Here is a 27994-nt window from a genome sequence, read left to right on the forward strand (position 1 = left end):
AAGAAACAGTCCTAGATTTTAGGAACTCACATTGACTTTATAGAATGGAAATATAAACCCCTTTTTATTTTGAATTTAAATCTAAAATAAAAACAAGGTTTGCATCTTTCCAAGCTTTGGAAGTTGTGCTATTAAAGGACAATTGAAGATCAGTGATTAAAAGAAGAGATATTGGTGACTGAGTTTCTAAATACAGAAAAACATAAAAAGCTAAGAGCTGGAAAGGTCTGTTCCATCTGGTTGAATTTTACACATGAGAAAACATGACCATGAATGTAGACCTTTAATATATAAAATCACCTTCAAACAGAGCACAAACCAGCTTTTAGGCCACAAAACTCTGGCTTGACTGGGGAGAGGAAAAAACCAAATACAACTTAGAAGAGAGAAATAAAAAAATAGCAAAAAGGGACCCAGCAAGAAATCAAAAGGATTCTGGTAGGGCACATATCCCAACACAGCATCTTGATATATGGGCCCCTGACGTGGAAATCTAAAAGGAAAAGGGGCAGGGAGGGGAGAGTAGGCCACCTACTTGTGCTCATCATTCAAGATATGAACTTTAAAGAATCGGGGCTGAACTTCTTCCGGCTTGTTGTCAGCAGGAAGGGCTTCAGGAGCTGGAAGCCACATGTTGAACTCTGCCAGCCAATTCTGAAGAGTATTGACCTGTCAAAACGCCAAGTCCAAAGAAGAGGGTTTGGTTTTTAAGGGACAAACTCAGAGCTAAGTTTATCATGTTTTTTAGCTTCTAGTAAAGGCTTATTAGTCAGAGCTCTTTAGAGGGGTTACTGAGTGGAATCCTCCCGAATTCTTACCGGAACAATGGCAAGGACTGTTTTGGCTGGCGTGTGTCGGAAGAGGACATCAACGAAAGAGATCACCTGCAAAGTTTTCCCTAGACCCATGCTGTGGGCTAGGATACAACCAAAGCCACTGCTGGTTTTAAACCTCTCCAGGGACTCCACTAGGTTATCATATAGGAACCGGATCCCACCAATCTGATAGGAGAAACACAGACAAAGTTCAAAGGGGCTAGCTAATTCCAGGATTCTGAATTTACTCTCTATGGGATTAGTCAGAATTAAGCAAATGATGAGGCATTATAGCTAGTGCTGACAGCTACAGAAGTTTCCCTGGACCATGACTGGCCTATTACACAGTGTTTGTCTTTTTGGGAAGAAATGTGAAAGAAACTTTTCCACCTGACACAAGAATCTGTAGCATCAAGCATTCCATTCCATATGGAGCCACTCTTACTGCTAGAGTTCTTCCATTTGCCTTCACGAAACTCTCACTCACTGATCCTGGATCCAGGCTCTGAAGCAATACGTTATCCTAACAGTGCTCTCTCTTCTCTACTGGAAAGTCCCCCAGACATCTGATAGCTATGTCTCTTCTGAAGATATAGCTTCTAAATAAAAATGCTGCCTTTGGTAATGTAGCTTCAAGATCAGTTTTATTCATCTCACAGAAGCTGGCTTAAGACTTAGCCAAGAAATCCACAAGATAAGGTAAACTTCAGGGTTTTATCTTCCCTTTCCTCAGACCATCCTACCTGTCAGAAATTGTGAAGCATCAATTCAAAGGGGAAGAATCAGAACAGCTTGTGGTACCAAGAAGCACCTCTCAGGCTGTCTAGCTACACAATCACCAACAGGCAGTGTCCACAAGGGAGCACAGAGGAAAATGGGAGGGAAGATGTGTTGTACCTGATGAGGTTTCACTGCCCGTGCCAACTGCGGGGCCAGGAAGACATTCTCCTCCTCTGGAGGGTGGTTCAAGTTGACAAGGACCCTCCCCAGGGCGTCACGCTGGTTTAAGACATCATTCACATGGGTGCCACCTTTCTCCTCCTCCTCATCCTCTTCACTGACAGATTCACTGCTGTCCACAATGTGCAGAGTGTCCTCGTCTCCAGAGCTTAGTTCAATCACCTCTGAGACAGCCAGGAGTAAAAAAAAAAAATTAGTCCAAGAACAGGGACACGTGACTTCCCATTGTCAGAGCAGCAAAGCATACATGGAAACTTAAAAGTGAGAACGTGTTTTCACTTTCAAAAATTGTGAGTTTTATCTTTTCTCTCTTGTAGCTTCATGTTAAGACAAAGACAATTTTTACATTTACGTAGGAGACTCAGTGGAAACTGTCAAGTCAGACCTCAAACTGCATGAGGAAAGGCTAAACTCTTTACTGTTCAACTTTGGGGGCAGAGGACGAAGTGAGTTGCACTGCTGACCTAAATGCAACATCTCCCTGGGAGTTTGAATCACCAGTGGCTCCAAAGGAGGAAGAAGAGCAATCTACTCTCCTGCAATTTATAGCCTCTCAAAGCCTGCTGGAGAGTCAGCTATGAGCTGGTTCTAACTCGATGGCAATGACCGCTTTTCTATTCAAAGGTATAGCCTATCTCCCAAGGCAAAACCTGGGGTAGGAGAGAGAGGTACCTCGAGCTTGGTCTTACCATCTCGACTGCTTTGCTCATCCTCGCTGCCACTGCTACTGTCCAAGCAAATGACTTCCTGGGCCAAGACCCGAGGAGGCAGTTGGGGACCATCACTTGCTCTTAGGGCAATTTCTTCTGGAAAAAAAGACAGAAGGAATGTCAGAAAGACATTTAGATCAAACAAATTACCCAAAATGAGTCACCACCCTTGGAGACTCTCAATGGAAAGGATCCCCTGAGCACAGGATGTAGAGCCCATCCCATAAACCTATAGCCCTCTTTCCAAATTCCTTATTCTCTACTAGATTCTTCTCGCTGGCCACTAGAAAAGGTCTCAACCTCTTGGTATATTAAGATCCAAAGTTATGGGAAGAAAATCTACATGAAAGCAATTTGAAGAGAATCTTTTCATTGACCTTAACTTTTAGAATTAAATTCTTCTGAACGCATCCTATCAATAAGCTGAATGACTCTAAAGGATTTCTACAATCTTATTGCTGACCTATCCCTCAACAAGTGGGCCTCTTCTCCAGGAAGCATGAAGCCACCCTAGCCAGGTCCACTGCTTACCAGGGAGAAACTCCAAGGGAACAGTGGGAATGGGGGCTGCGTAATCTTTCCTCTGTTGCTCCAGGCGCTTCCTTCTTTCCAGCTCTTCCTGTTGTGCTGCTTTGGTAACTGGCTCCAACTGATCCTCCCGGAGCAGCTTTCTAGACAAGAGAACACACAAGTGGGTTCACTTGAGATTTAAATCATAGAATGTCAAGACTAAAGAGGGCAATCACCATTGCCAAGCTCAGGGGATTTAGCAGGGAGGAGGAGAAGCCCTACAGTCCTACTATAATGAGAAAGGGAGAAAAATGGGACTTGAAGGTCTAAGTGGTTCTGGGCTAATAAATCTTCCGTACTATTTTACCCGATACATACCATGCCAACTTGTCTCTAAATACAATATATCAAGAGTCAAGAGTAGCATGGTTATAAAGTATAAAGAGAGATCCTAAAAAATCAGAGCTGATATATGGGGAAGTGGGATTATATGTGATTATACTTCCTTATTCCAAACTTGGAATAACACTAGTAAGTTATTGTGGGTTTTTTTTAAGTGTAGGGGGACTACCATCTGTCTCCTTCCAACTACACAAGTTGCTACTTGATAGAAGTAAGAATTGTAAGACATTCAGAAAGTTAAAGAAGTTCGTATCTGCTCATTTCTTAGCTCAAAGAAGAAACTTTGCTTTGGGCCAGTCTCCTGTATCTGGAGTTGAGTTCTAAAAAGATGAGAATTTAGCTTATTTTATCCCATTCCTTATTATGACACGGAAGGAAAAACAGAAGATGAAACAGAGAAGCTAACCCAGAACATTCTATCATCTTTCAGTTGCTTCCTGAAGTCTACAAAGAGCAAAGCATTCCCCTAAGGGTAAGTGCCACTCCTCCCTACACCCTGAGCCAGCCCACAACCAAGGTTCCGAGATGCACATTTACTGTTAATGTTATTGTTAGGTGCTGTCACATACAATCCATAGTCACCCTATGAACAACAGATCTGAACCCTGTCATATCCTGCGCTGTCCTCACATTTTCTGACACTAGAACCCACTGTAGCAGTCACTATGTCAATCCAACTAGTTAAGGGTCTTCCTTTCCTTCAGGAACTCTCTGCCTTTCCAAGCATGATACCTCTCTTCAAGAATGGCCTTCTCCCAGCAAAATGACCAAAGTATATGAGATGAAGCTTTATTTTCTTTGCCTCCAAAGAGCACTCTAACTGCATTTTCTCCAAGACATGTTGGTACTAGACCAAGTCACTGCTAATAGGGGCCATTAACACTTTTCTCCTTTGGAAAGCAAATTCTCCCGCTCAAACCAGTCCTCCTGCTGTCCCCAGCTCTAGGATGAAGGCAGTCCATCTTTATGCTTCCACAGCTCACCGTATGTTTCGCCTCAAGTGGGAGGGCTTCTGAGCTCTCTTCTTCTTGGGGTCGTCAGAGGCAAGGCTCTTGTCTTGGTGGCGCCTGAGCGGCTCTGAAGGCTCAGACTGAGATGAGGTAGTTGAAGTGCACCGTGGCGGCTGCTGCCCATCTTCTCCCAGTTGGGCACACTCAGTGCCGCACATGCCTTTCAGGGATGGGTCTGAAAAGACAAGAGGGAAGGAATGCCAGGGAGCGGCTTTAGTGGGGGTGAAGGTACACCTGTATCCAAATCCCAACTCAAGAACGTAATGGCTGGTGACCTAAGGTATTATTTAAACTTCTCTGAAACTTAATGAGCTTATCTATAAAAGGAGGACAGAGACATCTACATTGCAGAGCTGCTGTGAGGACTGATGTGCATTCCCAGAGTCAAGCCTGGTCCTGAGTAGGCTGCACACTGACCGCCAGACCTCTTACTATAACTTAGCAAGGACGCAGCATGAGCTCAGACTGCTCAGAAAGAGACAGCCTGCTGAAACAGCCTGGGTACCCAATACACCTCACACTCCAGGTCAAGTCCTTTCACCCTTCATGTCCAAACAGGGAAAACAATCCCCTTTTCAGTGTCTCAAGGCATTTTCATTCAATTAGCCATTTAATAAAGCTTAACACATGGCTTTTCTAGATGTTTCAGGGATCTTCTTTCCCTCAAGGATCTTGTGTTTTGTTCAGGGAGAGACAGCATGTACAAACACAGATAAAACAAAGGAAGCATGTTGCAGGAGGGGCAGATCTAAACATACTAGAAGCTTGATAACATTTTTCTACCAGAGATAATTAGTACAACCAAGAATAACTGTATCAGAGTCATGGGAATGGATGAGACACTGCACACTACATGATCATACAAGGAATGATATGGGAAATAAAATGTTAATTAGGCTTTAAGAAATGAGCACAAGGCTTCAAAGTACTTAAGGATGGGGCAAGGAACAGGAAGAGATTCCAAGCAGAAGGAATGTCATATGGAGCATCAAATACCAACAGGGTCTTACATTCACGTTGGGGAGTTCCAGCTACACACCCCTCTCCTTGACCTGGCAGGCAGTATTCTGTTCGCTGGGTAGGCACGCCTTAGCAGAAACACAGACTATCAGCCTGTCCCCAAGTCCTCAAGAGTCTCACAGATGCATGGACCAAAAAAGGTCTTTATAGTGTTAAGATTAATTAAAAACTAGAACAAGAACACCATAACTAAGGTGCCAAAAATGCCATATGTAAACATAAATGCTGTAACTAGAGCACTATGGTGCTCTAGTCAATGTCACATGGTTCTTAGGCAGCAATAAGCCAGGAGGGGTTTTTTTGTTTTTTGGTTGTTTTTTCCCCCACTAAACTACTAACTTAATGCAGGTTGCAACAATTTCCCATCAATGCCCTTTTTCTGTTCTGTTCTAAGATGCAATGCTGCATTTAGTGATCATGGCTTCTTAAAATCCAATTATCAGGTCAAGTCTGACTCTTAGTGACTTTGCAGGAAAGAACAGAACTTCTCAGTAGAATTACTAGCCTGTTTTTTTTTAAATGGAAACAGATGTCACATCTTTCTCCCACGGAACAACTGATGGTTTCAAACTGCAGACTTTTGTCTTTCTTAATCCATGACAGCTCATTCATCTTTTCTCTTTTTGTCCTGCATACCCTTGGACACATGTCTTTTAAAGAGTTGTTATTGTTGTTATGTGCCATCAAGTCACTGGCCACAAATAAGGGAGCTCTGGTGGCTTAGTGGTATGGCACTGCACTGCCAATGCAAAGGTATGTGGTTACTATCTCTCCCTTTCCACCATCTAATCTTCATTAGGACCAACTCCACCCTACATTCAAGCAGAAGAGAGTTAAGCTCCACCTCCTGAAGATAAGACTATTAAATACTTCCTAAACATATGTTAAAACCACAACAAAAAAGAAGTAGTTTGCAGAAGATACTTTGAGGTTATACAATATCCTGTTTCTCCTTGAAAGTTTCACTTACTAATTTTAGCATTCATCAGTAGATCTTATCTAGAGCCATTATTACTGAGGTATTCTATTAATAGCTTTCTATTTTTCTTGTTTCAAATACACACACACACACACACACACACACACACATATATATATATACACACACACACACACACACACACACAAATTTGGAATTTTTCTATAAGGGAGATTTGCCTCTTCATTTATTCAGCCATTTTTATTTAAGTATTAAGTCAAGTGTCTCAAAAATAAAAGTAAAGGGAGCTCTGGTGGCCTAGTGGCAAGAAGCTGCACTGCAATCCCAGAGATTGTTGTTGTTGTTGTTATTGTTATGTGTCGTCAAGTCGCTTGCAACTCATAGCGACCCTATGTACAACAGCCCTAAACCCTGCTCTATCCTGTGCCAATCGCATTGCCTCTGACACACCCATCCCGATTACCCCAGTCACTGAATCAATCCACCTCATTGAGGGTCTTCCCCTCCTGCGCTGTCCCTCCACCCTACCAAGCATGATGTCTCTCTCCAAGGACCTGTCTCTCCTTACAACATGTCCTAAGTATGTCAGACGAAGCCCCAGAATCCTTGCCTCCAAGGAGTAGCCTGGTTTAACCCTCTCCAGGATGAGTCTGTTTATTTTCTTGGCAGTCCATGGTACATTCAATACTCTTCTCTAGCACCACAGCTCAAAGGCATCAATTCTCCTTCTATCCTCCCTATCCATTGTCCAACTCTCTGATGCATAACAAGTGATTGCAAAGATCATAGCCTGTATCAGGCGCACCTTAGTCTCCAGAGAGACACTGTTGCTCTTGAGTGCTTTAGAGAGGTCCCTAACAGCAGACTTTTCCATCACAATATGTTTTTTTATTTCCTGGCTGCTGGTGCCAAGGGTGTTGACTGTGGAACCGAGCAAACTGAAGCTGTGAACAATCTCAATCTCTTCGCCATCCATCCTGATGCTACCAAGTGGCCCAGTGGTGAGAATCTTTGTCTTCTTGATATTGAGCCTCAGGCCACACTGAAGGCTGCAGTCCTTGACCCTCTGCAGCAAGTGCATGAGGTCCTCCTCAGTTTCAGCAAGTAGGGTTGTATCATCTGCATAACGCAGACTGTTAATAGATCTTCCACCAATCCTGACGCCACACTTCTCCTCATAGAGCCTAGCCTCTCGGATAATCTGCTCTGCATACTGGTTGAAAAGGTATGGGGATAGGACACATCCCTGGAGTACACCCTTCCCAATTTTGAACCATGTGGTGTTACCCGGCTCTGTTCTGACGATTGCCTCTTGGTCCAAATACAAGTTTCTCATTAGCATGACTAAATGTTCTGGGATTCCCATTCTTCTCCGAGTCAGCCACAGTTTGTTATGATCCACAGTCAAACGCCTTAGCATAATCAATGAAACACAGCTATACATTCAGCTCTAATCCACCAGATGCTCTGCTGGAGAAGGAGGGGCAATCTCCTCCTGTATCAGTCAGATCCTATTTGATGGTACACACACGCGCGCACACACACATAAAGTAAACGTAAGAAACATTCTAACATAGAAGCTTTGGTAAAGGGATGTGAGTTGCTCTGCTGTGACCAATGAACTAGGGAGCTGATCTCCCCACTCTGAAGGATAGATGCCACATCCTATTGTACTGAAACACACTAACAAGTAACCAGTGGCCGAGTCAAGGACTCATGACGCTCGGCATACTCCACACTGCTCACCTTCTGAGCCTCAATACAGCCTTGCCCTATTATTCAGAGTCCCCTGGGATCCCTTTTTATATTGGTGCCAGATTCTAAAATAGCATGACATTCTAGTGTTTCCTAAGTGAATACAGTGGAGAGGTTAACCATCTGGACACAGTGCCAGAAGGCTGGGGTGTAAACTCCAGTTCTACCTCTTATTCCACTTTTCAGTTCCTCAATTAGAAGCAGCAAATAACAACTCCAATGTCCTCAAAGGCTGTGGTGACAATTCTATGTGCCAGCCTAAACAAGGCACTAAAACAATGCCCATAACATAGTAGACAACATATGTGGTGTTCTTACTACTACTATTCCAGGTAAAAGGTACAGGCTTGTTCTCTTATATAGATCATCTTTTCTACTTACAGTAAGTCTACAAGGTAGAGTTTTTCTTTCCCTTACTCTACTACTTCTTTTTCATCTTCCTTATTCTACCAGCTGTACCACAGGAGAAAGATGGGCAATCTCCTCTTGTGTGATTTACAGTCTCCACAAACCTGCTAGAGGGTCAACTATGAGTTGGTTCCATTCCATGGCAATGAGTTTTGAGTTTTACTCTAAATGGAAGATGATGAAGTTCTGAAAAGTAGAAAAGGCTTGCACATGAGTATGTAGGAAATAAGCAGGAGGAGAAATTAACAGCATGGATTTTTCCAGCTGGGCAGTTCTTGCTTTGAATCTTGCTGCTCCACATTCACGGGTTCCATTCTGGTCTGCACAAAGCACAGGACTCAGTCACCCATGCTGGGAGACAGCACTTGTGTGTGTAAGTAAGTAAGTGAAATATAGGCTTCAATTATAAAGTTGATATTTGAATAACACAAGTTTAAAATGAATGAATTCACCTATAATGAGATTTTTTTAAAAATCCCATCACTTTGTGACACTAATCACCCCTTAATAAGCAGTTCATCTCTCCAGCAAATTGTTTCACAACAAAAAAGTGCTCTCTCCTGATTTGCATGTATTTTTCTTTGTGGTTACTGCAATACCATAAACCTTGGATAACTCCATGGGATCCATATGAAGTGTCACTTGTAATGCTGGAAATAGTCCCAAGAAACAGAGAAGAGTCAAGATATTTACAAGAAAAAGTTCAACTGCTTGATACATGCCATAAATGACGATCTGTGGCCACAGCTGCCTATCATTTCAAGACAAATGAATTGTGCATGAACAAAATCATAAACATGTTGCAACTTCGCTAGCAGGTTGTGAAAAACCTTAAACTTTTAGAAAAATATCTTTTAAACTCATACTAAAAATGCAGATTTTTATGAGTGTGCAGTACAGAATACATATACAAAATATATATTTACCGACTGTTTATGGTATTTTTTCTGGTCAATAGTTGGCTGTTAGTAGTTAAATTTTGAGAGTTAAAAGTTAAATGGGATTTCCAATTGTTGGGGAGGTTAGCATCCTTTCCTGGAAGATTAGAAATAAGAACGTAAAGTGAGAATCTGAAATGGCATGTGCAAACAGCAGTTTGCTGAGTTATAAGTGTTTCTTACATAGACTTCATGTAAGGCTATATCTGTATTTTAACTGCTGCCACAAACCAACCACATGTTGCCTCTCCTGATCCCTGCTTTCAGCTGAGCCAACCACATTTTCGGGCACTAGTTTTGCATCAGGACCTGAGTCAAAGCCAAGTGCAATGGACCACAAGGGGAACAGGTATACAATGTTGTGAGTGGCTACTAGTCAGAAAAAGCACATTAGGAAAGGAAACCTAATCCAGGCTCACCTAGGAAAGGGTAAGACCCAGGTTTAGTCTAACAGAATGAGTAGGCATCAGCTAATAGTAAAGGAAGAAATGGTACTCAAGACAGATGCAGAAGCACAAGCAAAATATACATGGGAAATAGATATGGGCTGGGAAAATATATGCAAGCAAACAGAGACTATAAAAATGAAGTCAGCAACACAGCAGCAGAAAGGGTCTTCCTACACAGTGAGCACTTCTCTACTTCTTCCCAGGAGTCCTTCATCCAAGGCTGACTTAGATCCTTCCCTGCATGCTGGCACAGAATTCAACCTCCATCCTTGACAAGGCTACTGCAAAAAGCATTTTACATTCTACTGTCCTTGCATTTAGAAGGAAGAGGAGGTAGGAGAGGCAAACGTGGCGGTAAAAGTGTGTGCAAGTACACGTGCATGCAAGCATCCACACTTGCACCTGAATGTCCAGGATGATTTATTCCCTGAAGCAACACTGGCAACCCCTTCCTCTGCCCTCTCACTGACTGTTCAATGAAGGTTTCAGGCAGACAGGGTTTTTGTTTTCTTTGGGGTTTTGGGGTGTGTATGTGTAACAGGTTTATTAAAATGCAAGGAGAAAATGGTCAAGGAAAGGTCACAAAGAGACACTACAATGCCATTAACATGCATGAGAGGTTAAAGCTTCACTCTCCTTTTCATTGCTACTGGATTCTCAGCAAGTTATTTACAAAAGGTTTCCCCAAAACAGCAGAGTCCATGACAGAAGCATGGGAAACGTGGCGAGCCTTGGCTCACCAGACATGTCCCACCTGCTAAAGAAGAGGACACGATTCCTCAGGTATCTGGACAAGCCTCAGAACTAAAATTGGAGCTGTACATCTGTTACCCTCCCAAGTTCACTTCCCTCCTCAAACAATGTTCTCCAATTTTGATCTGAAACTTCACAGGAAAAAAAGGTCAGCAATTCTATTGCCCTTTAAGATAATCCTTCAGGCATTCATCCCTTCAAAGAGCTACTCTTTCTACACCATTGTCACATAACGCTGCACCGCCTTCCAGAACTCAGAAACCAGAAAGATTTCTTCCTGAATTGCCACTTGCATGATTAGTTCAATGTAACTTATAGAGTATTTGTTTGGCTCATTTTCAGGCCTTTCCTTGTGTATCTTAAATCTAAACATTCTGTTAACAAACTACCATGGGTAGATAAGTGGTAACTACACATGAGGAGCACCAAGTGGAAATCGAACCTGGATTTCCCACATGGAAAGCAAAATCCTATCTGAAACCACCAATGCTCCTAAAATGAGAGGCAAAACTCCTCCTCCTGCACTAACCAGGCTAGACAGAAGACTCCCCAAGAGGTGATAGCCATTATCAAATGGCTACTTCCACCAGTACTGCAGTGTGGCCTATACACTTGGGGTGAGGTTGGCACACTTGAGCTTGGTGCTTTGTTAGGTATCCTGGCCCAGTACTAAGAACGAATGTTGTCACTCTCCTAGCCTGAAGCTCTTTTTTATCCTTCTATTTTTCTATAACAACCAAATTTATTGAGCAACCATTTGGAAGAATAGCTTGAGACAAGTTTAGAGAGAAGGAGGTTAGGACAAGCCCAGCTTACAGAGGGCAGGCTTTAGATAACAAGGCAGTGGGAGCTTGTTAATTGCTCTCTGGGTCTTTCTTTTGGCTCACCTATGCAAACTGTTGGAAAGGATGTTTGGAAGAACAGAACCTAATCATTTCTCACTGAAAGATTTACCAGGGAACATTCCAAGTTGTGAGAGCTGACATGGGGCTAACCGTAGCCACATAAACCAGCAATTTAAGATGATCAGACATAGTAAGTACATACAATTCTTATTCACACTTAGTTCAGACAGAGGTTTTCCCTTTTTCCTTATTCCCCCTTTTTCTTTATACGAAGCTACAGGTCTAAATCAGCTCCTTATCACCAAGCAGTCCTTGGTTTGGGTTAAATGAAGATCCTTTGGTCATTAAATGTATTAGTTTAAGGTTCACTGACATATAAGCCATGAAGTCTTGGTGGTACCATGGTTTAAGTGTCTGGTTGTCAACCAAAAAGTCAGCCATTTACTGTATCACTGGTCACTCTGTGAGGACAAAGATGTGACAGTCAGCTTCCTTAAAGGTTACAGCCTTTGAAACCCTACGTGGCGATTCCACTCCACTACAGGATTCTGTGAGCTGGGAAAGACCTGAACAGAGTGGATTTGGTTTGGTTTTGGTCATTTAAACCAGTATTTTACCAGTGCTTCACTGCTACTTAGTGATGCTTATGAAATTTCTGATTTCGATGTTGTTGTTGTTGTTATGTGCTGTTGAGTCACTTGCGACTCATAGCGACGCTGTGTACAACAGCCCTAAACTCTGCTCTGTCCTGTGCCAATCGCACTGTCTCCAACACACCCATTCCGATTACCCTAGTCACTGAATCAATCCACCTCATAGAGGGCCTTCTCCTCCTGCACTGTCCCTCCACCCTCCCAAGCATGATGTCCTTCTCCAAGGACCGGTCTCTCCTCACATGTCCAAAGTGTGTTAGATGGAGCCTCAGAATCCTTGCCTCCAAGGAGCTGCCAGGTTTAACCCTTTCCAGGATGAATCTGTTTAACATCATAAATATTTTGTGTGTACCTCACACCTTAGCAAACTACTCTTTATTTTTAAAACACTGTTATATCAAAAATTACAATAACTAATTGTTCCCTTAACCACTATTTGTTCTTCTGTACCTTCAAAATATTCAATTATGAAACTTTATGGACTAGCTAAAATAACAAATTTTCACTTTCAAACAACAGCACTCCTTTACGTTCTATTATATAACCCACTAATAGCTATGGAGGGGGAAAGACAAAAACATCAAAAAGGTGGTAAACAGTCAACTGAGGTAAATTACTGTCTGCTGGCTTGAGAGCCAATGACAATTAATTACTGACCCATTCAGGACCGTATAATCAGCCTTGGCTGCAAATACCTGTGAACTTTCTCCTTCACGTGAACTAGTAATCATCAGAGTTAAACAAACATCAAAGAACACTTACATAAGCTTCTGGGGAGGGAGTTCTGAACACCATCTATCTAGCTCAGGAAATGAGCAGCTTTGAAAGAAAATCCTTTACCTTTCCCTTACTGTATGAGGTACCACCAGTATCTCCAGGGCTCTTCTGTCTTCCTCAGCTGTTCTGTCTATTCTACCTCCACATTTCCCTCTAGGTAGAGGAAGACTTTTGCTGTGATGCAATAGGGATATATATGCCACAATCTATGAAGGACAGTTTTTGAACACTGAAACGGAATACACTTTTTTAAAATTTTTATTATTTTCTCTGTGTGTATGTGTGTGTGTACCGTCAAACTGGATCTGACTGGTACAAGAGAAGACTGTCCCTCCTTCTCCAGAAAAGCATCTGGTGGATTTGAACCACATACCTCTGCGATTGCAATGCAGCTTCTTGCCACTAGGCCACCAGAGCTCCTGAACCTGAACACATTTTAAAATCTCATTTCCAATATACAAAAATACACAGGACAGAAATCTAAAAGCAGAAACAAAACAAAAAACCCCCCTCAGACTCCTTGCCAAGGGGTTGGGATCAACTAATTGCTGATCCTCCAGCCATTTTCGGCAGCTATAAATCACATGGAAGGAGACACAGTGCTGCCGCCAGAAAGATCTAGAATATGAAAAATTACAGGACAATTAGGCAGCCTTTTTTGCAAATAAGTTGCAAGGGGAAAAGAAAATGGAAACAAGGGTAGCAAAATTTATAGACTAAAGAGATCCAAAAGACTTATCAACTAGATATGGACCATGTAAGGAACAAAGAATTACCAGTAAAAGCAATTTTTGAAAGACAACTGTAGAGTATCTGGCTATCTGATTATATTAAAAAATTATTGTTTTAAAACTTATGTATGATAAAAGGTATTGTGTTTTATTTTATTCTAAGATATTATCTTTCAGAGAATATAGTTAACACACTTTGAAGTTATGTACAAGCACAATGATACAGTGTTAAAGCTCTGATTCCAAATACCCCATGTTGGAGGGAATTGGCCTTATATTCGTAACTACTGAAGAAAGCTATGAAAATATCTTTCCTTTTAATATTTTTTGTTTTGTTTTTTTAATTATTTGAAACCTCCCCAAATTAAAAACCCTCAATACTTTTCAAAAAAATTAAGAATTACTAGGCACTAAATTAAGATTTACTAGGCAAGTTCTGGTGGCCTACTGGTAAGAAGCTGTTCTGCCATACCAAAAGCACATGGCTCAAATCCACCAGCTGCTCCACGTAAAATGGGCAATTTCCTCCTGTACTAGTTATAGCTCTGGAAAACTTCCCAGAGGGTCAGCTATGAGTCAGTTCTGACTTGATGGTACATAACAAGTTCTAAATTGTTCCTCTTGGCCTTGGGGCCAAAAGCTCAGAAGGCCTGGTGGCTGCTCCCCTGGGAGTGCCTTAGGAAGTGAGAAATAAACAGAAGATTTCAAAGGACAGCTCAAGAAGACAAAGCTAAGTATGATAATAGAATGTTCAAACAGCTGAAGCTTTTAGAAAGTAAAAAGGGAAGAACTTGCTTGGCATTTATCAAGTTTATACTAATAAAAACAAATTTAAGCCTCAAGTTGCAATACTGACAGACACTATGGGAAAAATCTTGAACAACCCAGGAAATATTAAAAGAAGATGGAGGGAATATAGAGCTGCTGTATCAAAAAGACTTGGCCAACAATGAAGTATATCAGGAAGTACCATATGATCAAGAGCCACTGGTGCTGATGGAAGAAATTCAAGTTGCATGGATGGTACTGGCCAAAAATAAGACCCCTGGAATTGAAGGGCTATCAACTGGTAAGTTTCACCTAACAGATGCATCACTGGATGTGCTCACCAGTCTATGCCAGGAAATTTAGAGGATAGCAATCTGGCCAACTGACTTGAAGAAAGGTGATCCAACAGAAAGTGGAAATTATCGAACAATACACATCAACAGAGAACTGCCAGATATGCAGGCTGGGTTTAGAAGAGGCCATGGTACTGGAATATTATAGCTACTGTTAGATGAATCTTGACAGAAAGCATAGAGTACCAGAAGAATGTTTATCTGTGTTTCATTAACTATGCAAAGGTTTTTAACTGTGTGGATCACAACAAACTGTGGCTGACCCTGAGAATAATGGGAATCCCAGAACACTTGATTGTGTTTATACGAAACCTATACTTGAACCAAGAGGCAGTTGTCAGAACAGAGCAAGGAGACACTGAATGGAAGGGTGTCTACCAGGGATGTATTCTGTCTCCATACCTTTTCAATCTGTATCCAGAACAGATTATCTGGGAGGCTGGGCTCTATGAGGAGAAATGCAGCATAGGGAAGATTCATCAACAACCATGTTATGCAGATGATACAACCCTACTTGCTGAAACTGAGGAGGACCTGAAATGCTTACTGCAGAAGGTCAAGGACTGCAGCCTTCAATACGGATTGAAGCTCAAAGACTTTCATCACTGGACCAATTGGCAGCATCATTATGGATGGTGAAGAGATTGAGATTATTAACAGTTTTAGTTTGCTTGGTTCCACAATCAACACTCTCAGTACCAGCTGCCAGGAAATCAAGAGACAAACTGCAGTGGGAAAGTCAGCTGTCAGCGACTTATCCAGAGTTCTGAAGAGCAATGATGTCAGGCTGGAGACTAAGGTGCGCCAGATCCAGGCCATAGTCTTCACAATTGCGTGCTATGCATCATAGAGCTGGACAGTGATTAGGGATGATAGAAAGAGAATTGATGCCTTTGAGCTGTGGTGCTGGAGAAGAGTACTGAATATACAATGGACTAGGAAAATGAACAGGCTCATCCTAAAGAGGGTTGAACCAGGCTGCTCCTTGGAGGCAAGGATTCTGAAACTTCGTCTGACATACTCTGGGAATGCTGCAAGGAGGGACCAGTCCTTGGAGAGGGACATCACATTTGGGAGGGTGGAGGGACAGTGCAAGAGAGGAAGACCCTTGATGAGATGAATTGATTAGGGTATTGGGAGTAGGTGTATTGAAGACAGTGAGACTGGCACAGGATAGAGCAGGGTTTAGGGCTCTTGTACATAGGGTTGCTGTGAATCACAAGCAACTCGACAGCACATAACAACAACATCATTAACATCACATGCAAATAAAATCTTGCTAAAGATCATCCAATAATAGCTTGAAAAAGTCATTGACAGAAAATTGCCAGAAGTTCAAGCTGGATTTAGAAAAGGCAATGGCACCGGGATGCTGCTGTCTGATGGGTTCTAGCTGAAAGCAGAGAATAATAGAATGACTATGTCTTAATGACTTGCTGTTTGCTGTCGAGTTGGAACCAACCTATAAGTTGACCCTCCAGAGAGTTTTCAGAGGCAGTAAAGTGCATGGGAAACTTTGGGTAACATGGAGAAGAATGGAAACTCCAGAACATTTAATTATGTTTATGCAAAATCTATACCTAGACCATGAAATTGTTGTTTGAATAGAGCAAAGGAATATTACATAGTTTAAAATCAAGAAAGGTATACCTCAGGACTATATCCTTTCTCCAGATCTATTCAGTCTGTATGGAGACCAAATCATTAAGAAGCTATGAAAAAGAATATGAGCATTAAGATCAGAGGAAGACTCATTAACAACCTACATTATGCAGATGACACAACCATACTTGCTGAAAGTGAGAAGGACTTGAAACGCTTGCTTCAGAAGATCAAAGACTGTTTGCTGCCTTCAGTACAGATTACAACTGAACACCAAGAAAACAAAAATTCTCACCACTAAGATAAATGAAGGAAAGATTGAAATTACAAATGATTTCATCTTACTTGCATCCACAATCAACATCCTTGGTACCAACAGTCAGGAGATCAGGAGTACAGCACCAGGAAAGTCTGCTGTCCAAGGATGTCTGCTTAAAGACTAACTGGAGCCCGACTGAATGAAGACGACAGAAGAACTGATGCCTTAGGATGTCTGCTTAAAGACTAACTGGAGCACAACTGAACCATAGTTTTCCCAATTGCCTGCTATGCATCAAAGAGCTGGACAATAAATGAGGACGACAGAAGAATTGATGCCTTTGAGTTGTGGTGTTGGAGAGGAGTACCGAATATTCCACGGACTGTCAAAAAGCAAACAGATGTGACCTAGAGAAGGTGCAGAGTGCTTCCTGAAGGCAAAAACAGCAAACCTTCATCTCACATACTTTGGGCATGCTCCTGGGAAAGGCTATTCACTGGAATGGGACATCATGTTTGGAAAGGTAGAGAGTGAGGGAAGGAGAAGATGACCCTCTGCAAGATGTAATGATACAGAGAGTGTGGCAATGGGCACGAGTGTTGGGGATAATAAAGATGGCACAGGATAGGCCAGGGTTTGGATCTGTCATTCATAGGGTCACCATGAGTGATACACAGCCTCAATGGCTCCTAATAACAAGAAGAAAATAACAATAATAATAATAATAACAATAATAATAATAATAATAATAATACAACCTCAAACTCATTGCCATTGAGTTTGAACAGCCGCAAGCCCCAAAGCTGGACCCTTCTGCGGGTTTTGGAGGTTATACATTGCATAGGAGATTGTCCGCCTTTCTCACAAGGAGCAGCTAGTGAATTCAATCTGCCTGCCACTGGTTGGCAGAGCTCCAATTTAATTTTACTTGTATCCACAATCAACATTCATGAAAGAAGTAGTCAAGAAACCAAAAGACATGTGACATTGGGAAAATCGGCTATCAAGGGCCTCTCTAAAGTGTACCTGTTCCAATCCATGGTGTTCTTAGTTATTTCCCATTGTACCTGAAAGTTAGATAATGAATAAGAAAGACAGAAGAATCAATATCCTGCAATTGTGGAGATGGTAAAGATATCATTTGGCCCAGCAATTCCACTACTGGAAATATAACCCCCAAAGACCATAACTGACATCCAAGCAGATATATGCATACCCATGTTTATTGCAGCTTTGTTCACAATAGCAAGGAGTTAGAAACAACCTAAGTGCCCATCAACAAATGAATGGCTAGAGAAGCTGTGGTATATTCGCACAATGGAATACTATGCTGCATTGAAAAACAAGGAACTCATCCAATATTATTCAAAATGGTTGACTATGGAGAACATTATGCTGAGTGAAATATCTCAGTCACAAAAGGACAAATATTGCATGATGCCACTGTTGTAGAATGGGACTAACCTCGGGGTTGGGGAGAGACTGAGTAAGATGGGTTCAATAATGTATACTGCACTGAAACAGAGGAGGGAGAAAACTGTCTAAGAGAGATATGTGACTAGGTATTTCTGTCATGACAGGAGTCTAGAGCGATGGCTACATGGTGGAGGGGACCTGGGGGAGGGTTTGTAGAACAATGAAAGAATCCTGTCTTTTACTTTTCCATAATTTTTGACTCATGTACTTTTAACTTGTTAGTTAAATTTGTGTCTTCTAGGTTGCAACACCCCCATGATACATCTTCAAGGATATGAACATGTATGGCTAAGCACAATTAATAACAGTGCATCTAAATTCCAAAATCAATCTCCATAATAGTCTATGTGTTTCCTACTGCCAAAGGGGCCCTTTAGAGTAGTGAGAGAAGATCTTCACCCTGAAACCCACAGCGTCCCTTTTCAGCAGGAAGTAGCTAAGAGAATACACCATCCCCTTTTCCTTATGAATCAGGGTGAAGTCTCAGGGAGGAGTGATAGGGAATGGCAAAGGACACACTGACAAAGGAGATGAATCAGAACTGGCTTTGACAAGCACTGTGGCAATTGGACAATTAAAACAGACATTCGGAGGGCGGGGGAAGAAGAACAAACGGGGGAGGAGGGTAGAGAGAACGGTGCAGCAATGAAGGAATGAAAACCCAAAATCCCTGTAAATGTTCATTAAAACTAATAAAATTTAATAATAATAAAAAAAAAAGAGTACTGAATTCACCATGGACTGCCAAAAGAATAAACAAATCTGTCTCAGTAGAAGTGCAACCAGATTTCTCCTAGATGCAAAGATAGTGAAACTTCCTCTCACATTCTTTGGACATGTTACAGGAGGGGCCAGTCCTTGGAAAAAGACGTAAGGTGGAAAAAGTGGAGGGTCAGAGAAAGAAAAGACCCTCAACAAGAGAGATTGACATGGAGAAGCTGGTAGTTTCAAAAGGCTTCCCTCTGGGTGGACATGCAACTCCTAATCCACTAAGCCACCGGAGCTCCCTTTCCTTCTAATTTGCTGTTGTTAAGTGTTGAGTCGAGTAAATGAGAACTATATAATGTAAAGGAACTGGAGGGATAAACTTCTACTTATGACCATAATGGAGTTAACGGTTCAAGAGAGTTCTTATTTATTTTACTACTGCTTTACTATAATCATTCATATACATTTTGTTTTGTTCACGTACATTGCCGTTTTATATACTCTTTCATTTACACTGTGTTTCATTCACGTACATTGTGTTTCATTCATGTACAGTGTGTTCTAGACATTCATATATTCTAAATGGTTATGTTTTAGAGTCATCTGTTACTGTTGTTGTTGCTGTTATGTGCCGTCGAGTCGCTTGTAACTCATAGCGACCCTATGTACAACAGCCCTAAACTCTGCTCTGTCCTGTGCCAATCGCACTGTCTCCGACACTCCCATCCCAATTATCCCAGTCACTGAATCAATCCACCTCATAGAGGGCCTTCAAGTAACTGGAATACTCTCCCTTTGAAGTTAACTATAATAATGAACAAAATATATGAAAAAAGGTTTTCAGGCACTGTTCAAAGGCAACTCAAGACTATAATAAAAAAAAGGGGGGGGGGGGGAAGGAATCACAATATAGGTCACAGTAGTAAACTGCCCCTAGTATTATACAGATGATACAATCATGCTTGCTTCTTTTTACTTGGAAACTTTCCTTTTTCTTTAATTTTTTTTTTTCTTTCTCTTTAAAAATATTCCTTTTACTTGGATTCATACAATCACCCACTTTGCCGAGGAACAATTTACTAACGTGACAGAAGTAGCTGGAGTTCAAGCAAAGCAGCACTAAGCTGAGGAGACAGAGACTGGGATTTGGGGGCACCGGAAGTAATTAAAATTTTGAGAATGGGCATGAAAGAGAAGGAAATTGTACAGAAGAAGGTGGGCCCGGAAATCTGAATGGGAGATCCTTGCAAGCCTACGGCTACAGGCTTTACTGTACCACAAAGTGAAACCAACCGAGGTTTACAAGAGAGTGGCAACCAGTTGCTGGGTTGAGTAGTCCAGCGACACCAGAAGCCTGTCTGGCAGTGAAATGGGAAGAGCAATGCCAGGGCAAGTTGGGAGTTCCTGACCTGCCAGAGTGGAAAGATCTTTTTCTTTAAATTGATTTTAATGAAAGTTTACAGAGACTTTGGATTTCCATTCATTCATTGTTGGACTTTTCTCCCTGCCCTCCCCTTATGTAGATGATACAACCCTGCTTGAAGAAATGGAAGATGACTCAAAGAATTTATTGCAGAAGATCAAAGATGAAATAGAGTCTTCAATATGGATTACAACTCACTATCAAGAAAATAAAAATGCACATGAAAAATGGAAAAAAGGACTGAAACTGTCAAGGATTTAATTTTACTTGGAGTCACAATCAACACCACTGGCACCTCTCCAAAATGCTAAAGAGTAATGGAGTCAGTTCAAACACTACAATACCTTTGATGTAAGCCTCCCTAAAAACCAAGTCATTGCCAGGGCTGTAGAACGTTACGGAAGCAGACTGCCACATTCATCCCCCACAGAATAGCTACTGGGCTCAAATTACTACTCCTCAGCATCTAAGCACTTAGCCATTGCACCAGCAGGGTTCCCCAGCCTGCTCTCCCAACGTCTACCATCATGTTTCCTTTCCTCCGCTTTCTAGTAACACTTCTCTTTCAGCCTTCACTACTAATCTTCACTGATAGCAGCTCTCTTCATTCCTTCATTCCCATTTCCTATTGCTCCTTGATCTCTCATACAATGACATGGATTCATTTTTTATTGTGACAGTGCCCCTAGACATCAGATTACTGTCTTGACTGTCTGTCATTATTGTTTCATAAGTCACTCCAAAATGTAACCATTTTAAACAACAGTAATTCTATTATCAAGTAGGTAAGTAACTCAGGAAGGACTGGTTTGCAGTCTAAGAACTAGGCCATGAAGGCTAGGTTCTCTTAACTGAATTTGGTCTACAGTAAGGTTCACATTTTCTTGATTCTTTCCAAGTATAGTGAGTTTTTAAAAGATTTAATAACAGGCTTTATGTGAATTATAATTTATAATGTGAGTAATACATGATAGAGGCTAAGCATTCTGTTCTTCCAAATAAGCTCACTCTTACTGCTGTCACCAACTCACAGCTGATGGTCCAGTGGGGTTTTAAAAGCTCTAAATCACACAGGAGATTGTCCATCTTTCTCCCACACAACTTGCCAGAGTTGTGGTGCCACCTTTGAATAAGCCATGCAACTCCTTGGACTAGCCACCAGAGCTCCCTTTTCAAGAGTGTTCAATCAGGAAGCTTTGGGCTTATGCTTTTTGGCATGACAATCTTTGTAAAACCCAAAGTATATCCCAATTCTAATTTGGCAAGAATCCCTAAGTGGCATAAATAGTTAAGCAACTGGCTCCTAAGACAAAAAGTTTTGTCAATCTGAACCCACCCAGAGGCACTTCAGAAGAAGGGCCTGAAGATGTGGTTCTGTAGGTAACACAAATGAAAGCTGTATGTGGTAGAGTTAGCTCTATGCCTGCAAGACCTGGCATTTCTGTGAGTTGCAATCAACTTGATAGTAACTGGTTTGTTATTGCTGTTGTTTTTTTAAAGCTCTAAATTCTGCCTCCCTGTAGATCCTGTGAAGGAAGGTTTGATTATGTTATTAACTAAAAAGTTAGTGGTTCAAATCTACCAGTCATTATGTAGGACTAAGTAGCAACAGTCTGTTCTCATTACAATTTACAACCTCAGAAAGCCAATAGATTTAAAATGGATTTGACATCAGTGTGTTTGGTTAGTGATTCACTTTATCACATGGTGACTAACGAGTATTTGAACACTATTCAGAAGAAGATACCAAAATGCTAAGGATGACAGAAGAAGAATAAAATGCCTTTGCGTTGTGGTGCTGGAGAAGAGCCTTGAACATACCATGGACTGCCAAGAAAAAAAATCAGTCTGTCTTGGAGAGGGTGAAACCAAGTCTCTCCTTGGAGGCCAGGATTTTGAAGCTCCACCTCACTTACTTTGGGCACATGGCACCAGGAGAGATTGGTCTTTGGAGCTCAGAAGGATGGAGGGACAGTGCAGGAGAGGAAGATCCAAGATGAGATGGATTGATACAGTGACTGGGGTAATTGGGGTTGGTGTGTCAGAATTAATGAGACTGTCTCAGGAAAGGGAAGGGTTCACAGCTGCTATACACAGGGTTGCTATGCATCACAGGAGACTCAACCAATAACATTCTATTACAGGTTTGGAAGCAAGAGTGGCATCTACTTCCTAAACAACATGCCTCTGGAAACTCTATGAACTTTGATAAATGTTGATAGTTGCAGAGGGGCTGTCAGGCCTTTTGTTCATGGGGTTACTATGAGTCATGCTCAACTCGAAGGCAATCAACAACAACAACAACATATTACTCATAAATCTAATTATTTAATTAAAAATCATTAGACATACAAAGAAATAAAAATGTGTAATCCATAATCAAGATAAACTTCTGCTAAAAGAAATCTAAACCATATATGGCTAAATGCAATGGATTATTTAATACAGCTTTGAAGCTCTTGGCTTTGTAATTTTCACCACCTATTCAATCTGTATGCTGGGCAATCAATTTATGAAGCGGGACTCAAAGAAGAACGTGTCATCAAGATTGGAGGAAGATTCACCAACAACCTGCGTTATGCAGATGATACAACCTTGCTGGCTGAAAGTGAAGAGGACATGAAGCACTTGCTGCAAAAGATCAAAGACTCAAGAAACTGCACTGCAATCTCAGAGGTATGCGGTTCGAATCCACCAGATGCTCTGCTGAAGAAGCAGGGGCACTCTCCTCCTGTACCAGTCAGATCTGATTTGAGGGTACACAAACAAAAATAACAAAAAATTTAAAAAAAAAATCAAAGACTACAACCTTCAATATGGCTTATATTTCAACATAAAGAAAAATAAGGTCCTTACCATTGCATTGGGCCAATAGGTAATATCATGACAGAGAAAAGACTGAAATTGTCAATAATTTCATCTTACTTAGATCCATAATCAACACCCTTGGTACTAGCAGTCAGAAGATTAGGAAATGGGAAAGTCTGCTGTCAGCGATCTCTCCAACATACTGAAGAATAATGATGCCAATATGAAGACTAAGGTGCTCCTGATTCAAGTCATTGTCTTTCACTTGCTATGCATCTGAGAGCTGGACAACGAATAAAGATGACAGAAGAATTGATGCCTTTCAACAGTGGCACTGGAGAAGAGTATTTACTATCCCATGTACTGCCAAAAGAATGAATAGGTATGTCTCGAAAAAGTGCGGCCAGAGTGTTCTTTAGAGGCAAGGATGGTGAATATTCATCTCTCATATTTTGGACATATTTCTAGGAGATGCTATTCCTTGGAAAGGGATATCATACTTATAAAGATGGAGGGTCAACAAAGGAGAGGAAGACTGCCAATGAAATAAACTGATGTGATAACTTTAACAACAGGCTCAAGTGTATCAGAAATGGTGAAGATGGTACAGGATAGGACGGGATTCAAGTTTGTTGGTCATAGGGCACTATGAGTCGTACTCAACTCCACAGCATCTCACAATAACTATGTACTACTATGCAAACGTGAGGCATTTGTGACCTACCAAGGGAACTGTATAGTTTGTTAATAACGATGGGGCCATGCAAATAAAGTGTGTAGAATGCTAACATGGAATTAGATCATTTTGCCATCCTGCCAGAGTTTAAAGCAGTCATCAGAGGCAGAAAATAGGAATCTTGTTACTATGAAGAACGAACAAAAGATTGCAGTGTGTCCTGTGGACCCAAGTTCCCTGTGCAAACCAGAACTGAAGAACCCTAACACTGGAGAGATCGTACAGACCACAGGCAGCAAAGCACAAGAGGAAAGAATGGCAGTGGCGGCAGTGGCAGCTCCCAGCTCACAAAGCAAGAAAACTGAGTGTTGCTGGCAGAGTGGACATCACTGGTCATTTATCGAGGAGCTAGGTCTTCCAACCCATGGAGCTAGAGCTGGGTGCCTTCAAGCCTGGGCTTACTGGCAGAATGGGAGCACTCGTGGGTAGGTATTTGGCAGAAATAAAAGAATTTTGCAACGTTTGCCTGAGCAGGGCAGAGACCCAGGAAAGAGAGGCTTCCCTTTCAGCGCAGCAATGTTGTAGCAAGTCAGGGACACTCTATATTAGACTTGGCCCAAGATTAGAACATGGAGTATGACAGGTATGTTTGACCACACAGGAATTGGGCTGTTGATGGGGTTCTCTTCCCCCTTGTAATACTGGAGGCAGAGGGCTGCCAGCCAAGTCCTTCCTGAACTGCTTACCCACAGAAATTGAATGACAGTACAACGGTGTTTGAAATCATTGCATTTGGGGTTGATTTTTGATGTAATAAAAACAAATTTTGTACCTGGGGTACTGCCACAAGAAAAAAAAAGCAACTATGGCATTGTATTTGGAGTCAATCTAAAAGGACCTCACGACTTAGCAGGGAAGATTTAAAGAGAAATGTTACTAGAAATTGGAAAAAAGAAGACATTATGATGTGGCAGAAAGTTTAGCAATCTTATCACTTGCAGTAAAACAAATCCAGCCTGAGCCTATAAAACCATCTGTTAATATCTCTGTTAAGTAATATTTAAGGTAATGCCTACAGGTTTTTCAAATAGATAAAAGGCCTTCTGAAGATCTTAAAGGCATGTCCAACAGACCTCCTCTGTTAAACAATAGAGCATTTACAATTCTCAAGAGACTGTTCCAGAGCAACTTCTCAAGAAATCCAAATAGAAAAGGGATTATCTTAACTATCTGTTAAGTATCTAATGAAATAAGACTCCACACTGTATACAGGAATTTATCAGCTTGACCTGAAACAAACAGTAAGAAATTAAAAGAATGATTGAACCCTAACTTCAATGGTCAGTCAGCCAGCTGAGAAAACTATTTAGCTGTAAACTAATTATTTTTTTGTGATAAGAAAAGAAATTACTCAGAGGGTGGAAGTACAAGCCCAGAGCCAAAAGTCCTGGAGAATTAGTATCAGTAAGCGATCCTGGGGGGAGTCTTCGTGTCAGCTGGATGCGGCCTCTTGTGTCTTGAAGAGAGGCAAGTATGGAACTCTCAGGGCGCTTGTGGCTTTCTTTTTGCCACCAGTGGGTGTTAGCAGGTTGGACTTGCCAGATGAACTGGGGGCCTCAGGTAGGCCCAGAGTTTGCCAGTATTTGGGTATGCCTGAATGGTAAAATACATTAGGGACCAACGGCCTATCCCAAGGGCCTGTTTTTCATTGTTTTTGGTGAAACATTCCTCTAGGTCATATAGCCCTGGTGTGTCCACTTGCCATACAGAGGTAACTTGTGGTAACTGTGAAGCTGAACACAGTGGCACTGATATGTCAAATGTGTTAATGGTTACCCTTGGCGGACAGTGTGTGGTGGAGCTCCCCAATTAAAACAAGCTTGGAAGCAGGAGTGGCATCCACTTCCATAATAGCTTGCCTCAGGAAACCCTATGAACCTAGAGAAAGGATAAAAGTCACACAAGTGGTGAAGACTTTCATTCACAGAGTCAGTATGAGTCGCCTATGACTTGACGGCACTTAACAACAATAACAACTGCCACTGTTGTAGAATGGGTCTGACATCAGGGTGGGGGTATGACAGAAAAAACTGGATAAATTATGTATATTGTATTGAAACAGATGAGGGAAAGAATAGATTAGAAGTGATATATGATTATTATGGTTAGCACAGGAATCCAGAATTAAGGTTGCATAGAGAAGTGTACTCAGGGTGGGAATTGTATACTAATGAAGGAATTTTTTTTTCTCTCTCTCTCTCTTCAGAGGGGGAAGTGAGCTGGTGGGGAGGGGTGGGCAGAGAGAAAACTGCGGCAATGAATGAATGGAAATCCAAAACCTCTGTTAAAAAAAAAATTTAAAAAAACAACACAACAACAATAACAACAAGCAATCCTGGGCTTTTAATCAGGGAATTGGAAGTATGTTTAGCTAAGAATTTCAGATCTTTCCCCAGAAATATACCTTCTGAACAGGATTGTCTACCTTATGTCTGTCTCAACATTTTGTAAAGGATAGAGAACAGATACTATCCCTTTAAGTTTATAAAGGTCTTCATATCAAGAACTATACTTAAGGACTGGACCCAAAGAAATATATCTGAGAATCATATTCACACATGGATCTGTTTTAGATAACAATATGGTGGCCTTATAGTAAGGAACTGCACTGCAATCCTGAAGGCACATGGTTAAAATCCACTAGCTGCTCCGTGGGAGAAGGATGGGCAATCTTTCTCGAGCAATAAAAAGCCTCTGAAAATCCACTGGAAGGTCCGCTATGAGTCAGTTCTGACTCAATGGTACTCAACAACACAACCAAGGCTCTGAGCTGATGTTGTAATGGCATGAGATTTTCAGAGTTTGGAGAAGAGGAAACACTAAATTTTTCATGTGAGAGTGTTATGAATCACAGTGTCTTGTGGACAAAATGTAGCAGGTTCCAAAGATTGCTAGCTCACTCTTTTTCTTTTCCTGGAGTGTGACTTTGATATTTCTATTAAAAAAATATATTTTAATTTCTTTCCCTTGAACTTGAGTGAGCTTGTGACATGCTTATAGTCCAATGAATGAGTCAGAAGTGACAGTGAATAACTTCCAAAGCCAGATCTAAAAGGCAATGCAGTGCTCACCTTTTTTGCTATTCTAACCATAGCCACTACCTGACAACCTCACAAGAAATCAATAAGCCTGAAACAGCCATAACATACTGAGACAAATCAAAAAGGAGAAAAATAAACAAAGCTATGTCATGTTCATGGAACAGAAGACTCAACACTTTATGATGTTCATTCTCCCCAAATTAATCTAGACCTTTTTTAATCACTACCAAAACACCAGGATTTTTAAAAATAGAAATTGACAAGCTGAACTAAAAGTTTCATAAAAAATGCAGAGGTCTGAGAATGACCAAAATAATTTTGCAAAAGAACAAAGTTGGAATTAAATGCTTGATTAAGGTTACATTAATCATGATATTCAAAAGGGCACTAGGGTCTAGAAATGCATCAACATTTATATTCAGTTATTTTTATTTTTAAAAAGATCCTAAAATACTTAGTGGGATAAAGACCAATCTTTCCAACCTATCCATTTGTGATAGTTATCCAGAGGAAAAAACAGTAAGACTGAACCTTCACCTCAGTCTATTTCATATGAACACATTAATTCAAAATGAACCAAAGGTCTAAAACTTTTAATAAAAAACAGTTAAAAAATATTAACCTACCTGGGATAGGTTAAATATATCTTAGGTAGGATATAAAAAGCTCAAATCACAAAAAAAAAAAAATTGGTAAAATGTGCTTCATCAAAATTTAAAACTTCTGCTTTCCGAAAGATTATTGCTAGGTACTAGAGAACATTATGCTAAGTGAACTAACTCAGTCCCATAAAGACAAATACTGCAGAAGACCATTATTGTAGACCGTGTATGAGGGTGGGAGCAGAGGGGTGAGGATGGGCAGGGGATGAGGGTGGAGGTGTTAATCACAGTCTCACAATTTGATGGGTGGAGAGCAGTGGGTAAAGGAAATGGGAAAGATCCAGTGTGAAAAAAAATGTGTATGAACTTTGTAAGTAAATCAGCATAAAATAATTATTTTTAAAAAACACTCAAGACAATGAATGAGTGAAAATCTAACTTCTCTGTAAACGTCTGTTAAAATCACAAAATGAAATTTTATTTTTATTAAAAAAAAAAGATTGTTAAGGAAAGAGAGAGGTAAGGCATGGTCTTGAAGAAAA

The 27994-nt window shown here is 41.0% G+C and overlaps 1 protein-coding gene across 2 annotated transcripts in view; it reads right to left on the reverse strand.

The window, feature by feature from the left end:
* RAD54L2 (RAD54-like 2 (S. cerevisiae)) overlaps positions 1-27994 on the reverse strand; it is a 61958-nt gene that overhangs the window by 26128 nt on the left and 7836 nt on the right. Inside the window, exons 2-7 of one of the 2 annotated variants that reach the window (XM_006892268.1) lie at positions 4381-4582; positions 3017-3156; positions 2465-2581; positions 1713-1939; positions 819-1001; positions 536-669 (exon numbers count right to left, since the gene is read on the reverse strand). In XM_006892268.1, coding sequence (XP_006892330.1) covers positions 536-669; positions 819-1001; positions 1713-1939; positions 2465-2581; positions 3017-3156; positions 4381-4582 — 1003 coding nt within the window. Of the gene's footprint in view, positions 1-535; positions 670-818; positions 1002-1712; positions 1940-2464; positions 2582-3016; positions 3157-4380; positions 4583-27994 lie in introns of those variants that run through there. The other variant, XM_006892269.1, reaches the window with a different exon arrangement.

The sequence above is a fragment of the Elephantulus edwardii genome, unplaced genomic scaffold, assembly GCF_000299155.1.
Source record: "Elephantulus edwardii isolate Elephantulus edwardi_28Jun2011 unplaced genomic scaffold, EleEdw1.0 scaffold00113, whole genome shotgun sequence".
NCBI classification, from domain to species: Eukaryota; Metazoa; Chordata; class Mammalia; order Macroscelidea; family Macroscelididae; genus Elephantulus; species Elephantulus edwardii.